This window comes from Cervus canadensis, chromosome 8, assembly GCF_019320065.1.
Source record: "Cervus canadensis isolate Bull #8, Minnesota chromosome 8, ASM1932006v1, whole genome shotgun sequence".
NCBI lineage: Eukaryota > Metazoa > Chordata > Mammalia > Artiodactyla > Cervidae > Cervus > Cervus canadensis.
In genome coordinates, this window is record NC_057393.1 from 87,130,475 (window position 1) to 87,147,030 (window position 16,556).

At 41.8% G+C, this 16,556-nt stretch overlaps 1 protein-coding gene across 3 annotated transcripts in view; it reads left to right on the forward strand.

Moving 5' to 3' along the window:
* PCNX2 (pecanex 2) overlaps positions 1 to 16,556 on the forward strand; it is a 302,174-nt gene that overhangs the window by 72,685 nt on the left and 212,933 nt on the right. For all 3 annotated transcript variants that reach the window (XM_043477085.1, XM_043477087.1, XM_043477086.1), the window contains 3 exons: positions 4,696 to 4,841; positions 14,997 to 15,150; positions 15,237 to 15,269. In XM_043477085.1, coding sequence (XP_043333020.1) covers positions 4,696 to 4,841; positions 14,997 to 15,150; positions 15,237 to 15,269 — 333 coding nt within the window. The remainder of the gene's footprint in view (positions 1 to 4,695; positions 4,842 to 14,996; positions 15,151 to 15,236; positions 15,270 to 16,556) is intronic.

The window sequence follows — 16,556 nt, forward strand, 5'->3', positions numbered from 1 at the left end:
ACCCTTCAGCCTGTCACAGAGCCCCTGTTTGAGTTTCCTGAGTCATATAGCAAATTCCCATTGACTGTCAATTTTACATATGGTGATGTAAATTTCCATGTTACTCTGTCCATACACATCCCCTTCTCCATCCTCCCCTCCCTCCATGATCTTAGGTCTGTTCTCTATGTCTCCTTCTCTATTGCTGCCCTGAAAATAAATTCATCAGTGCCATCTCTTTAGATTCCATATATATGTGTCAGTATACGATATTTATATTTCTCTTTCTGACTTACTTCATTCCGTATAATAGGCTCTAGGTTCATCCACCTCATTAGAACTAATCAAATGCATCCATTTTTATGGCTGAGTAATATTTCATCATATATATGTACCATAGCTTCTTTATCCATTCATCTGTCCATGGACATCTAGGTTGCTTCCATGTTCTAGCTGTTGTAAATAGTGCTGCAATGAACATTGGGGTACATGTGTCTTTTTCAGTTTTGATTTCCTCAGGGTATATGCCTAGGAGTGGGATTGCTGGGTTATATGGTGCTTTTATTCCTAGCTTTTAAAGGAATCTCCATACCATCTTCCATAGTGGCTGTCTCAGTTTCTGTTCCCACCAGCAATGCAAGAGTGCTCCCTTTTCTCCACACCCTCTCCAGCATTTATTGTTTGTAGACTTTTTAATTATGGCGATTCTGACCAGTGTGAGGTGGTATCTCATTGTAGTTTTGATTTGCATTTCTCTAATAATGAGTGATATTGAGCATCTTTTCATGTGTTTGTTAGTCATCTGTATGTCTTCTTTGGAGAAGTGTCTCTTCAGGTCCCTTTCCCACTTTTTGACTGGGTTGTTTGCTTTTCTGGTACTGAATTGCATGAGCTGCTTGTGTATTTTGGAAATTAGTCTTTGTCAGTTGTTTCCTTTGCTACTATTTTCTCCCATTCTGAGGGTTGTCTTTTCATCTTGTTTGTAGTTTCATTTGCTGTGCAAAAGCTTTTAAGTTTAATTAAGGTCCCACTTGTTTATTTCTGTTTTTATTTCCATTACTCTAGGGGGTGGGTCATAGAAGATCTTGCTTTGATTTATGTCATCGAGTGTTCTGCTTGTTTTCCTCTAAGATTTTTATAATTTCTGGTCTTACACTTAGATCTTTAATCCATTTTGAGTTTATGTTTGTGTGTGGTATTAGGTAGTGTTCTGATTTCATTATTTTGCACATAGCAGTCCAGTTTTACCAGCACCACTTATTGAAGAGGCTATCTTCAGGGGCCATTATTAATATCATCAAAATGCTTATTAGTTATGGAACTCTTGAAGAGACTATTATTTTTTTATTTTCATTTAAAATTTTTGGTTGAAGTATACTTGATTTGCAATGTTGTGTTAATTTCAGCTGTACAGCAAAGTGATTCAGTTATATGTATTTTTTTTCGTATTCTTTTCCATTGTGGTTTATCACAGGATATTGAATATAGTTCCCTGTGCTATACAGTAGGACTTTGTTGCCCATCCATTCTATATGTGATAGTTTGCATCTGTGGAAGAGTTATTATGAGGATTTGAAGATTAATGACAATGCATAACCCACTCCAGTGTTCTTGCCTGGAGAATCCCAGGGATGAGGCCGCACAGAGTCAGACACGACTGAAGTGACTTAGCAGTAGCAGTAGCAGCATGGCAAAATTATGCCTTTAATAATCAGTATTAATTATTAATGTCATCAAAATTCTTATTAGTTTTATGGAACTCTTGAATTTTTCAGATAGCTTGGGGGAAATACAGTTCTATTGTCTAAGACACCCTATTTGTGGTCCTTCATTGTGTTAGCCCTAGCAAACTAACACGGAAGTAAAATCATTTTTTCTTTGTAGTAAATTCTGAGATGATTTTCATTTAAGCAGTAATAAATAGCACAATATGCCAGAATATTTAATAAGTTTTCAAAAGATGTAGGCATAGTCTTCATGTGATTTTTTTTTATAGTGACCTTCCCTAAAACTACTATCTAAAAGAGAGTATTTTCCTACTATTCAAAAGAATGTTGTCACCTTCACTGTTGCTCATCCTTGACGTGTTTATACATCATACTGAATTCCCACATCACAGAATGGTAAACCCTACTCAGCTGGTACACGTGTTTTTATTTCTTACTTGCACTCTTAGTTCATGAAGCATAAAGGGAAAGGATTTCTTTTGAGAGGAAGATTTACTCTAAATTACAAATTCACTAGGCTTCCCTGGTGGCTTAGACAGTAAAGAATCTGCCAGCAATGTGAGAGACCCAGGTTCGATCCCTGTGTCGGGAAGATCCCCTGGAGAAAGGAATGGCAGCCCACTCCAGTATTCTTGCCTGGAGAATTCCAGGGACAGAGGAACTGGCAGGCTGCAATCCATGGGGTTGCAAAGAGTCAGACACAACTGAGAAAGTAACACTTTGACTTTCATAAGTTCATTGTTATTAAAGAAGATACTGTTCTTGCTGACATGACAGCAGGAAGTTTCTTTGAGGCTCTCTTTTCTATTGGAATCAAATTCCAGACACAAGCAGCACTTATAATCTCAACTTACCTCTAATAATACAGCCCAATCCATCCTGTATATTGTCAACCTGCATATTACCTTCACAATGGATCAACTTTCCCTTGAAATGCTTTTTGTGTTAATATTTTATAGTCTGAATAACTCTATGCTCCATAGCTGAGTCAGGGAATTAGCATCTGGGAACAGAGAGATGGCAAAGTCAGCCTCCTAAGAGGGTTCCACATGGTTTCCAGTGAAGCAGATGTGTTGCCCTTATGTATGCCAGGAGTTTTGATATCAGCGACTTTCAGTGAATTAAGGAAAAATTATGCAGCCTGCCCAAGTATGACCTTCTGCTTTGTAAGCCTGAGAGGAGGGAACAAGACCACTGAGAGGTCACTTTACCTCCATGGCTGCTCTTCCATGCTGTCCCCTCCCTTCACTTATCTTGGCCCTTCTTCTCCGTATTCTGTGTTTTACCTTGTTGTTCAGTCACCAAGTCGTGTCCGACTCTTTGTGACTGCATGGACTGCAGCATGCCAGGCTTCTCTGTCGCTCACCACCTCCTGGAATTTGCCCAAGCTCGTGTCCATTGAATCGGTGACGCCATCCAACCATCTCATCCTCTGTTGCCCTCTTCCCCTTCTGCTTTCAGTGTTTCCCAGTGTCAGGGGCTTTTCCACTGAGTCAGCTGTTTGCATAAGGTGGCCAAAGTGTTGGAGCTTCAGCTTAGCCTACAGGAAATTAGAGCCTACTGAAAATCCTTTTTGGAAAAATATAGGACGAAAGCAAACAAATAAAAATGCAAGCTAGCATGATCCACCAATTCCACTTTTTGGTGTATATTCAAAGAGCCTAATGCAGGGAATCCAACAGATACTTGCATGCACAGTTCACAGTGCGTGTTATTCATGATTGTGAATAGTGAATATTCCACCAAGAGGTGGATGCAACCCAAGTGTCTGTCGACAGATGAATGAATAAACAAAATGTGGTCTACCCATAAAATGAAATTTTATTCAGCCTTAAAAAAAATTCTGACACCTGAAACATGATAGACCTCGAGATCATTATGATAAATGAAATAAGCTAGTCACAAAGGAATGATACTCTTTGATTCCACTTATAGGAGGTACCCAGAGGAGTCAAAACAGAAAGTAGAGGAGAATGGGGAGTTAGTGTTCAATGTGGACAGAGTTTTAGTTTTGCAAGGTGAAAACATGAATAATAATATGAATATTATTGCTACTGAAATGCATACATACAAAATGGTTAAGGTATAAATTTTGCATTATGTATTTTTTTAACCACAGTTACAAAAACAAAACAAAACAACCCCACAGATTAGAAATAGAAGGTCTGCAGGGGGCTGGGGCTCATTAAGTATTTGTTCAGCAAATGAATGGAGACTAATTTTTTTCAAAATTGAATTCCTTTCCACTAGATTAGATCCAATCAGAGATGAATTTGGGGTGAAAATGTTTTAAATCTGAAATTAAATTCCTCCACCTGTTTCTGTTTTATTTTTTTTTTCTGACAAATATTTCAGTTTTTATATTGGGCTTCACTAAGAACCTACGTAATGTGGATAAAAATCTTTTTACTTAAAAAAATTTAAATATTTATCTTGGTGTTACATTAAATAACATACCTTTCAAAAATTATGTCATTTAAGGCCTTTTGTTGAATTCTAATCTTTCATAATAATTACTTTCATGGCAGTTTCCTGGCCTAACAGTAGTATTTTGATTTGAGTAGCATAATTTTAATGTTACATTATAATGAAATTGAAATGTATTGGTAAAAAAGACCTTTTCTACAACAAGGATCTACTGCTTAGCATAGAGAACTATACTCGGTGTTTTGTGATAACCTATAAGGGAAAAGAATACAGAATAGAATGAATATATGTATATGTATAACTGAACCACTTTGCTATACACCTGAAACTAACATAACATTGTAAATCAATAATAGTACAAAAAATAAAGCTGGGAAAAAAGACCTTTTCTGTTGATATTATCCTTTTGTTAGGGTGCCCATTTTTTTTATGGACTATGTTGGTTTCCATTTCAGAATTTGAACATCTGCTTTTGGTACTTTTAAATCAGGAGGCTTATTTTTATGACAATAACACATCTATGTGAAACCCTCTCTCTGTTTTTTCTTTCGGTATCTAAAAGCATCTGAGTCAGGATCTGGAAGATTCATCCTGTTCTTCCACACAAGGAAAGTTTAACCGAGAGCAGTTTTACAAGTTTATCATTTTCCCTGGCAAGTGGATTAAAGTCTGGTATGATCGCCTTACCTTGCTCGCATTACTTGATAGGTAAGCCTCCAGGCATGCACACGTGCTGGTGAAAGACACAAGTGGGGCATGGCAGTGTGCACTTGCTTGCTGATAATAAGCAGTTTGGCCTCAGGCTGAAATTCTCTGGGGCTTTTCCAAGGTGTCCACTTTGTGTGCTGCAAACCCAGAGTCGAAGCAGTGAGATCCTGACAAATGAAGGAATAGTCACTGAGCGGTTAAAATGGGAACTAGGAGAATTTGGTAGCATGGTTTAGTTTTAAGGTTTGGGGACAATATTATACCGTGGTCTGCTCATCTTTTGCCAGCTTTTGTAGGAGAGCCTGCAGCTGCGATGTTGAAAGCAGAGCTTGGGTGCATGGATGTGGCGTGGGGAGGGGAGGAGGGACATGGTGGGGGTAAGGAGTGATGTCTTGCCCTTTCCTTTCAGGACTTGGGTTCTAAATATTCTATCCTATACTTTGGATGCTAGTTTTTCCTTTAAACCCTAATACTCTTTCTCAAGATTCAGTGCTGTGGGGTTGGAGCTGAGGGTACTGCATGGGGAGGTGGAGGCGGGTGGCAGGCATCAGGTTGACTAACGCATGATGGAGTTGGGGACCAGATAGGGGACTCCCCATTTCCCTCCCCCTCCTCGGGATATGCAGAAGACTAGATTGTGATCTTTTTTTAAATAATGTTTTTATTAAAATTTAAAACTTTACTCTGCAAAAAGACAGTATAAAAGAATGAAAAGACAAGTCACTGACAGAAAAAATTATTTATGAGACTTCCCTGGGGGTCCAGTGGTTAAGACTTCACCTTGTAATGTGGGGGGTGCAGGTTTGCCCCTGGTTGGGCAGCTAAGACCCCATACCTTGTGGCCAAAAACCCAAAACATACAACAACGAAAAAACCACAGGCGCAATCTTGTAACAGATTCAATAAAGACTTAAAAAAATTAAAAACTTACGAAACGCACATCAGATATATATCCAAGATATACAAAGACTACTTAAATTTCAATAATAAGAAAACAACCTAATTTTAAAATATGGGCTAAAGATCTGAAGAGAACCCTCATCTACGAAGACATCCAAATGGCAAACAAGTACATAAAAATAGGCTTGTCATTTTATATCACTAGAGATTTGCAAATTTAAGCAATGATGAGATACCACTGTATACTATGACAATGTTTAATGAAGCAAAACTGACAGTAGCAAATGCTGAAAACAATATGGAACAAAAAAAAACCCTTTTCTCATTGCTGGTGGAAAAACAGAATGGTACAGCTAATTTGAAAGACAGGATGGTAGTTTTCTAAAGTAAACAGTTTTGCCATATAATTCATCAGTTGTACTCCTAGGTAACCACCTAACTGATTTGAAAACATCCACACAAATACTGCATATGAATGTTTTTAATATCTGTATTTATAATCATTAAAAACTGAAAGGAACCAGGATGTGCATCAGTATACGAGCAGATAAATTGTGGGGGCTTCCCTGGTGGCTCTGTGGTTAAGAATCCTCCTGCCAATACAGGAGACGTGGTTTCAATGCTGGGTTGGGAAGATCCCCTCGAGAAGGAAATGGCAACCCACTCTAGTATTCTTGTCTGGGAAATCCCATGAACAGAGGAGTCTGGTGGGCTACAGTCCATGGGGTCGCAAGAGAGTCGGATACAACTTAATGACTAAACAACAACCACAATGAATTGTGATATTCACAGGTTGTGGGTTTGGAGATTCAGATGCTATTGCTAATGTTGTCATCAGAAAACACAGGAGTTTCACAGTTAAATACCAGTCAGTGGGGTAGTGGGAAGGCTGGTTGCCTGCCTGGCTGTTGTGGGTCCCCCAGTGACTACTTGTTATCATAATGTCTTAAATGGTGTGATCACATACTGAAAAACTATAGTCATGCAAAATTACAACAGTAAATTTCAGGACCCACAAGTCAGGGAAGGGAGTTGTAATGGTATTTCTAACAACACTATGTTACCCTAGGGGCACACACTTAAACAAAGACGTCATACTTAACTAAAATAATTCAAGATAATACAGTATGTTAGATGAGAAGTGTTTTTGAAATATTCATTTAAAAAGAAATTATTGGAAGTTGAACTAACTTGCCTTAACCCTTCATATTAAATACAAATATTTCTATGGATTTCTGGGTTTTTTATTTTAAAATCTACTCACTGATGAAAATTAGCTGAAAATCCAGTGAAGATCTAAAAAATGATGATGAGGAAGGTGATTACCATCTTGTGAAGGTTATAGTGTTAAATCATTTTAATCACCTCTCTTGCAAGTTACATGCTAAGTCGTGTCTGACTCTTTGCGACCCCATGGACTGTAGCCCGCCAGGCTCCTCTGTCCATGGGATTCTCCAGGCAGGAATACTGGGGTGGGTTGCCATGCCCTCCTCCAGGGCATCTTCCCGACCCAGGGATGGAACCTGTGCATTGGCAGGTGGGTTCTTTACCACTGCCCTCAGTGGTAAAGTTAAATGGGGGTAATCCACTGGGTTGGCCAAAAAGTCCATAAGATGTTATGGAAAAACCCCAACAAAACCATATCATGGGGAGAACGTGGGGATCAAACCAAATTAGTGATAGAAAGAGTTCTTTAAATCTTAGTTGTTGGGAAGGTCCCCTGGAGAAGGAAATGGCAACCCACTCTAGTATTCTTACCTGGAGAATCCCATGAACAGAGGAGCCTGGCGGGCTACAGTCTGTGGGGTCGCAGAGTTTGACACAACTGAGCACTTGTGATGTTATTTTTATCACTTGGAATGTGGCCCAGAACCCAGAAAGAAGAAAAAAAAAATTTAATGAAATAAATGATTGTAGCCAAAGTGTGTGTGCTGTGTGTGTGCTAAGTCACTTCAGCCATGTCCCACTCTCTGTGACCCTGTAGACTGTTGCCCACCAGGTTCCTTTCCAGCCAAAGTAGATGTTGTCAAATGCAGACCCTGAAACTTAGCCCCTTAGAAAGGAGAGCTCACCCTTTCTTCAGAGCCCGTCTAATCCTACTTTCAGTCGTCCACCTGCAAGCTTGGTGAGCTGGTTTTCTAGTTGGCAGTCAATGAAGAGGGGAGAGAGGGACACCTTGACTCCCAGCTGACAGTGAGGAAGGAGGAAGGAAAACCCAGAACACTGGCCTAGAAAAACCAAGCAGCTTGGGACTGTGGCGCAGCACACAGATCCACCTGGGAGCTTGGTGAAAACACAGACGCGCGGTGTGAGAAGCCGCCACCCCGCGTGGCCTGGGCCGCAGCACACCTCCTTAGCACACCTTGTTGGTTCAGTGATGATCTGAAAGGGCTGCTTAAGAAAACAGGGATTCACACGACAAATGTTACGTTTTTGATGACCAGAGCTGTGTTTTTATTTGAAAATGTATACATAAATTACCTTGGATATTCATTGGGAGTATTTAAAGTCACATGGATGAGAGACCTTGAATTTGCCAAATGAAAGCTTGGAAAGAAAACACATACATAATTGAAAACAAACTTGTAAGTGTTGGCAGAAACTGGAAGAATTTGGTGAATAACAGGCAATGAAATCAGACTGACTGCTGCGCTGAACTCCCCCAGGCCAAAGACTTCTGTTTGATGTTTTTTAACTTTTCTCTGGGATTCAGGCTCATCTTCCTTGAATGTGTTTCCTCATCCTCTGATCGTGGTAGCATCCTGGGTCCCTGTGATCACAGCCTCTTCTCTTTGCCTTCAGTTTGCCGTCCAGTCTGCTTAGATATTTTCAGACTTGTCTCTCTTTTCTTTTATCATTTTCTCTTCCTTTCTCTTCTGCTATTACCTCATCTTGCAAAACACCTAGGTTTGCTTTTTCTTGAACTAGTTTATCAGGTTAGCATCTAAAACAAAAAGCTGTCCATCTAAGCATCATTTCATTCATTTATTTGTTCATTCAACACTTAAAAAAAAATCAAAACACCAACTCCACTCTAGGCTCTATAACGAGCCCTGGGTATAGAGCAATAAATGAAACAGACATATAGTTCCTGTGCTCAGGAAGCCTGACTCCACGGGGGGATGTGGGCTAAGACCCCAAACGATCCTGGTGCCATGGAAGACACCCCTGAAGGCCTGAGATAGAGAAACTTGGGGGGAGAGGACACAGATGTCAGGACAGGTGATGGCGGAAGCCTTATCTGAGGAGGAAACACACAGATCTGAAATACAGCAGGGAGCTAGGCGTGAGAAGCAGGGGCAAACTCACCATCATTGTCATCGTGAGGATGTGCTCTCAATATCTCCCATCCTTACAAATCCTCTGGACCACATTCCCCCAGCTGCTGTCCTGTTTCTCCAGGTTTCCTTGCAGCAGAGTTCCTTGAAGCATTGCATGTTATTTTTTTTTTTTTCCAGTTTCTCTCCTCCCATTTTCTCATAACCCCCTTGCATTCAGTCTTCTGACCCCAGGACCGCGTGGAGCCTGCCCTGGCCCAGGTCATGGTTGATCCTGTCAGTCGTGTCCCTGGACTCTTATTCTTGGTTTACTTTCTTCTCTTGTTTCCAGGGCTCAGTCCTCTCTTGGTTTTCCTTCTGCCCTGTCAGTGGCTCCTTCCTGGTCCCCTTTGCAGGTGACCTCTTTGTATTGGTGTCCCAGGAGCTGCTCAGCCCTTGGTCTTTTTCTTTCTGCCCACTTTTCTTTAGTGATCAGATTTAGTCTCATGGCTTTAAATCCCAGTAATCTGCCAGTGACCCTCAATTTCTGTCTCCACCCTGGACCTGTTGCCTGGTTCTTTACTTGTGTATCTAACTATGGGGTTGACATCTCATAATCAGAGTTGAAACTGAGCTCTTCATTTCTATCTCATCCCGGGTCTGCTCCACCTGTGGCTTCCCCCACCTCAGCTTTTCATTAAAAAACTTGGCATAATTCTTAAATCTTTCCTTTCACTCCCATGTTCAATTTCTCATAGATTCTGTTTACTGCTCCTTCAAATGTATCTACTGTGGCTTCCACCTTTAATGTTGCCACCTTTGTTTGAGCTGCTTTCCTCTCCCATCTGGGTTACTGTAAGAGCATCAACTGCTCACACCCGTTCTCCCTGGACACTATCCTTTTTCAAAATTGTATTGAAGTAATAGTTGATTTACAGTGTTGCATTAATTTCTGCTGTAAGGCAAAGTGTTTCAGTTATCCATATAAATTCTTTTCCATTATGGTTTATCACAAGGTATTGACCAGAGTTGCCTGTGCTGTACAGTGGGACCTTGTTGTCTGTCGCTCCTGTGTAAAATAGCTTGTATCTAATCCCAAACTCCCGATCCATCCCGCCCACACCCCACTCCCCCTTGGCAACCGCAGGTCTGGTTTCTGTGTATGAGTCTGTTTCTCTTTTGTAGATGAGTTCATTTGTGCTGTATTTTAGATTTCTAACATGTGATATAATATAGTATTTATCTCTCTGACTTACTGCACTTAGTATGATAATCTCTTGGTTCATTATGTTGCTGCAAATGGCATTATTCGTTCTTTTTTATGGTTGAGTAGTATTCCATCATATATATATATACACACACCACATCTTCTTTATCCTTTCATCTGTCAGTGGACACTTAGGCTGCTTCCATGTCCTATCTGTTGTAAATAGCGCTGCTGTGAGCACTGGGATGCATGTATCTTTCTGAATTATGGTTTTCTCTGGATATATGCCCAGGAAAGGGATTGCAGGACCGTATGGTAGCTCTATCTTCAGTTTTTTAAGGAACCTCCATACTCTTCTCTGTAGTGGCTGCACCAGTTTACATTTCCCCCAGTGTCCCCCTGCATACTATTCTTAGCACAACAGAGTGTTGGTCGCCTCTTGGTCTTCCTGTTGGTCACCACACCAGGCCCTCTTCCAGCCTGAAGACCTTTGCGCTGGCTGTTCCCTCCACCTGGTGCACGCTTCCCTCCGATAACTGCACGGCTGACCCTTTTGTCTTTTAAATGCTTTTTCTTAGAGAGAGTTAGCCTGACCTTCCTGTTTGAAGTCCATCAGGTCTCTGTCCACACACTCACAACTCCTCTCAGCTTGTTCTTTTCATTTTTCTGTTGCGCTAATCCTCTTCCAATAGTCTATCATATTCTTATTCTGTGTGTGTCTTACTTATTTTATGTCACTGTCCACTGAAAGGAGGCTTCATGAGTTTCATTGACTGATGTATTCCCAGCACTTATGTTACGTGAACAAATGCATCAGCTTCCCTTAGCACACTCCTTCCCAGTTTCTGCCATTATGAGCCTTTTCCCCCAGATTGAAAGCTGAAAGTCATCTTTATTCTTTCACTCTTTTATGGCCCATAATCCTTTCAATCACAGAGTCTTTTCTGCCCTGTTCTATTTTGTGTCTGAAAGTCACATGTCCCCTCTAATTTTACAGCTGTGTCACTTTCCCAGGCTCTGGTTACTTCGCTCTGGGAGTGCTGTTTATCCTTTCCCTTCAGTGCGTCTTGTTAACCTCTGCAAGATAAATCTTTATAAAGTATGGCCTTAATCATGACACCCCTTGCCCGGTGAGCAAACTTCTTCACCCAATATTTATGAGGAACCATGGGAGGGGAGTGATGGTGGGGAGGTAGAGGAGTGGCGTCCTGGTGGAGGAGGACCTGGGAAAAACTACTTTTTAGGAACTTTATTTTTTCTCTCCGAATAGAAAAAGTTTGTTTTTTTTTTAATTGAAATTTTTGTTTTATTTCCTAAGACTTATTTATTTCCTAAGACTTATTCCTAAGACTTTAGATAGTCTTAGATAGATACCTCCAAATGTTATGAGCAAGCTAAAGAATACATAATGTACTTTATAGACCTGAACTGGATAAACAAATATTTTTAGCTCTATAAAAAGTACATAGTAGAGAATAAAAAATACATAAATTTCACTTTTCACCAAATACCTATTGTCCCTTCCCCAGTTTTTAAAAAAGTTTTCAATATGAGCATCTTGATATCTGAGTTCTTTACATTTCTGTACTTCTGTACCTCTTGGTTGCCTGATTAAAAAAATGGGGAAAGACTATGAACAGATTCCTCACCAAAGAAGATAGACAGATGGCAAATAAATGTGTGAGAAGATGCTCCACATTGTGTATCATTAGGACGTTGTGAATTAAAACAATGATGAGATGCCACCACACACCTATTAGAAAGTGAATGTCACTGAGTCATGTCTGACTCTTTGCAACCCCATGGACTAGGCCAGAATTCTGGAGTGGGTAGCCTTTCCCTTCTCCAAGGGAATCTTCCCAACCGAGGGATCGAACCCAGGTCTCCTGCACTGCAGGCAGATTCTTTACCAGCTGAACCATAAGGGAAGCCCAAGAATACTGGAGTGGGCAGCCTATCCCTTCTCCAGCGGATCTTCTGACCCAGGAATTGAACCGGGGTCTCCTGCATTGCAGGGGGATCTTTACCAACTGAGCTCTCAGGGAAGCCCCATCTCAGAAAGGCCCAATCCAAAACACTGATAATAGCAAATGCCAGCAAGGGTGTGGGGCAGCAGGACTCTCGTGTCATTGCTGGTGGGATTACAAAGTGGTACGGCTGCTTTAGAAGACAGCTCGGCATTTTCTTACAAATTAAACACATGAGGACAGTTTGACCTACCAGCCATGCTCCTTACTTCCACACAAAAACCTGCATTTATAGATGCTTTATTCATAATTGCCAAAACTTGGAAGTAACTGTCTTTTGATAGGTGATGGATAAACAAATTGTGGTCTGTCGGTATTATTGAGCAGTAGAAAGAAAAGAGCTATCAAGCCATGCAGAGACATAGAGGACCTTTAGTGTGTACTACTAAGTGGAAGAAGCTAACCTGAAAAGGCTGCATACTGTATGATTTCACTGTGGAATCTGGACAAGGAGGGACTATGGAGCCAGTAAAAGGTTGAGTGGCTACCAGGCGTTAGAGAGGACGGACGAATAGGCAGAGCACAGAGGATTTTTCGGGCAGTGAAAATCCTCTGCATAATACAATAATGGTGGATATGTATCATTACAGCATTGCCTAAACCCATAGAATGCACATCACCAAGAAGGAGCCATAATGTGGACTATGGACTTGAGTTGGTAATGATTTGTCAATGTTACTTCATCAGTTAAAACACATGTAGCACTCTACTGGGAGATGCTGATGGTGGGGGAAGGTGGGTGTATATTTGGAGGGAGGAGCTATGTAGGAACTCTTTACACTTTCTCCTCAATTTTGTTGTGAATCTAAAACTATTCTAGGGACTTCCATACTGGTTCCGTGATTAAGATTTCACCTTCAAAGGCAGGGAGTGGGGATTTGATTTTTGATTGAGGAGCTAAGATCCTACATACCTCATGGCCAAAAAACCCAAAACATAAACAACAGAAGCAGTAGTGTAACAAATTCAATAAAGACTTAAAAAATGGTTCACATAAAAAAATCTTAAAAAAATAAAGCTGCTTTAAAAATAAAATCCATTAATTAAAGAAAAACATTCTGGAGTGCCTGAGCATGCCAAGGATGAAGTAGCCAACTGTTCCTGTCTAAAAATGGTCATAATTTAATGGGAAAGACCAATAGGTACATGGACAAAAATAGGCAATGTAAGATAGCTCAACTGGTAAAGAATCTGCCTGCAATGCAGGAGATCCAGGTTCAATTCCTGGGTTGGGAAGATCTGCTGGAGAAGGAATAAGCTACCCACTCCAGCATTCTTGGGCTTCCCTTGTCGCTCAGCTGGTAAAGAATCCACCTGCAATGCAGGAGACCTGGGTTCAATCCCTGAGTCAGAAAGATCTCCTGGAGAAGGGAAAGGCTACCAACTCCAGTATTCTTGCCTGGAAAATTCCATAGGTGGAGGAGCCTGGTAGGCTACAGTCCATGGGGTCACAAAGAGTCATACACAACTGAGTGACTTCACTTCACTTCACTCAGAATTCTAGTGATTAGTCCATCTAAACTCTTGACCGTGGGGTCCACACTGTTCTCCCTTAACTTCAACTGTTCCCTCCTGTAACTCCACCCTGCATCTCGTCCTCTCATAGACGCCTTCCACCTCTAATGTCATAGTCCCAGTTCATTCTTCACATCCCCTCTGCGTGCGTGCATGCTAGATGTCTTCAGTCCTATCCAACTCTTTGTGACCCTATGGACCATAACCCTTCAGGCTCCTCTGTCCTTGGGATTCTCCAGGCAAGAATACTGGAGTGGGTTGCCATTTCCTCTCCAGGGGCTCTTCCTGACCCAGTGATTGAACCTGGGTCTCCTGCACTGCAGGCAGACTCTTTACCGTCGGAGTCACCAGGGAATTTGCTTTCTCTCTACCCCCATCCAGTGTCTCCACATCCCCTCCTGCACTTTGATGGATCCACTTCCTCCCACTAGCAGCCCTCATTGCCTCCCCGGTGATCCTGCCTTCAGCCCCTTTATATCAGCATCTTGGCAGTTCCTTTCTTGCCCCTTTGCACACCTGCTGATAACACCCACTGTCTGGATGAGCTCCTTTCTCTGCCCCACACACACGTCTCACGTGGCGTCTCCGGAGAGATCACCCAGTGACACATGGGTCAGACACGCTGCACTGACAGCTCCCTGGCCGGAGCTCTCCTGGCCTCTGGAACGGAGCAGCCAGTTCTGGCCACTGTGACTGTATGTGGAAGGGATTGCCTGCTTTAGTCACGTGTGGTGTACCCCCTCCTCCACTTCATGGAGTCAGTGAAGCTTCTTCTCTGAAACACATTTCACTGCGGTGGATGGAATAGTTAACAGTCTTCTCCCAGTAAACCTGGTTTAATGGCCAGAGACACCCAAAGGGATTATATTTCACTTGTTTCAATAACAGAAAGTGGGGGTTAAATATGGCTTTAAAAAAAACGTAGAATGCAGTAATGAGGCAAGAAAGAAAGAAACTGTAGAATCTTGTTACCAAGCATTAAAGCTTCAGATAAGTACTCTCTGCGGACAGTCATTTTAGAAGCACGCAGGTATTCTCCGGATACAAACAGACAACCTTACCTTTTATTCCCTTTGTTTTTTTAATTTTTTAAAATTATGAAATGTGGTAACACATTTACAGGAGACTAGGAAAATACAGAACAACATTATGTATAGTTGCACTATATATTGCAATTATTTTTTAAGTAGATAAATTAAGATTTTTAGATGGGCTTTCAATATTGTTTTTATTTGTTTATTTTGCTCAGAACTGAAGATGTCAAGGAAAATGTGCTGGCAGTTTTACTCATTATCCTGGTCTCCCTGCTTGGATTTCTGACATTGAACCAAGGCTTTTGCAAAGACATGTGGGCGCTCCTCTTCTGCCTCGTCATGGCCAGCTGCCAGTATTCCCTGTTAAAGGCAAGACCACATCTAATTCTTACCATCATTAATGTAGCCTTGAAATCATGAGATGATGACCCAGACACTTCTGATTTGTGTTCCAGAGTGTTCAGCCTGACCCCGCCTCGCCAATCCACGTAAGTGTCCGCTCACAGGCTTGTCTGGTCCTCTTGCATTGAAGATGGGGAATGGCCAAAAGCAGTTCAAATGTGTACAGCAATATGCATATATATTGAATGACAAATGGAAGTACTAACGCATGGTGGTCAGGTTCAGGGGAGATCTGAGGCTGTGATGGGAACGGTGGTGGGGAGGGGCCAGGCTGGGGACCATCCTGTGTGGAGGGCCTTTTGCATCTCACTGAACTCATCTCAGGAAAGGCGTGGCAGCCAGTGGGGAAGTCGGCAGAGTCTGCAGTCAGGATGCCTGTGTTGGCTTCCTGGTTCCTGTGTCTGAAGCTTGGACCCTGAATGAAAAGTGAGCTCTCCATGCCTCAGTTTCCCTGTGTGTGAATAAGGATAGTAAAAATGCCTATGGAGGTTAAAATAATCCAAGTCACGGGCTTACAACAGTGCCTGGTATATAGAAGTTGCTTCATAGATGGTAGCTGTTATTGGGAACATTGGTTATGTAAGCACAGATCATTATTCTTTTTACATGAAGCTGATCTCTTCCTATCCCACACTTTCAAGTGTTTTGTTACCTTTTATCTCATTGTTTGGGGGGCTTATTTATATTTGAAACTCTGGCCTCCCCAGCACCTATCTCTTGGTGCTCCAACATCCCTCCCTGAGCTCAGAAGCACAGGTAGCATCAACTGACCAGGGCGCTCCCTCCCCTGCGGGGTGGTGGGTCCAGGTCTGGCACTGCCCCTACAGGGACCCCAGCCGCATGCCTTTGCACCAAAACCGCTGCTTGGCGGATGTCCCAGCTCTTTGAGAAACCTTCCTTCTCTGTTATGGTAAACTCCTGTGAGTCCCTGAAAATCCCATCTGATGAAAGAAAGCTTGACTTTCCTGGTATTATGCTTTTAAAAAGAAATTCACATCCAGGATTTAGGAGTGATCTCGAGTCTGTGATAGCTCATATTTAGCTCATAGTAATTAAGAAAAGCCTATAATTGGCTGCTCACCTGGCATACGTTGCTATCTTGTTAAATTCCTCTGTTCCCCATAATTGGTTTACATGGAATACATCTTCTTTTGTCCCAGTGTCTGAATGTCAAGATAAGGAGAAACAGCATAATTAGGGTATCACAGATGTATTGTTGTGATTATTGTCAAGAATCTGGATTAGGTGGTGTGAGCAGAGATGCTCAGCCCTGTGATGTTCCGTCCCAGCCCACCCTAGATGCGACACTGCCGTCCTCCTGATGCTGTAAATAAGCCCCGCTTCCTAGTGACAGCGCTCGGGTCACTGTCTTT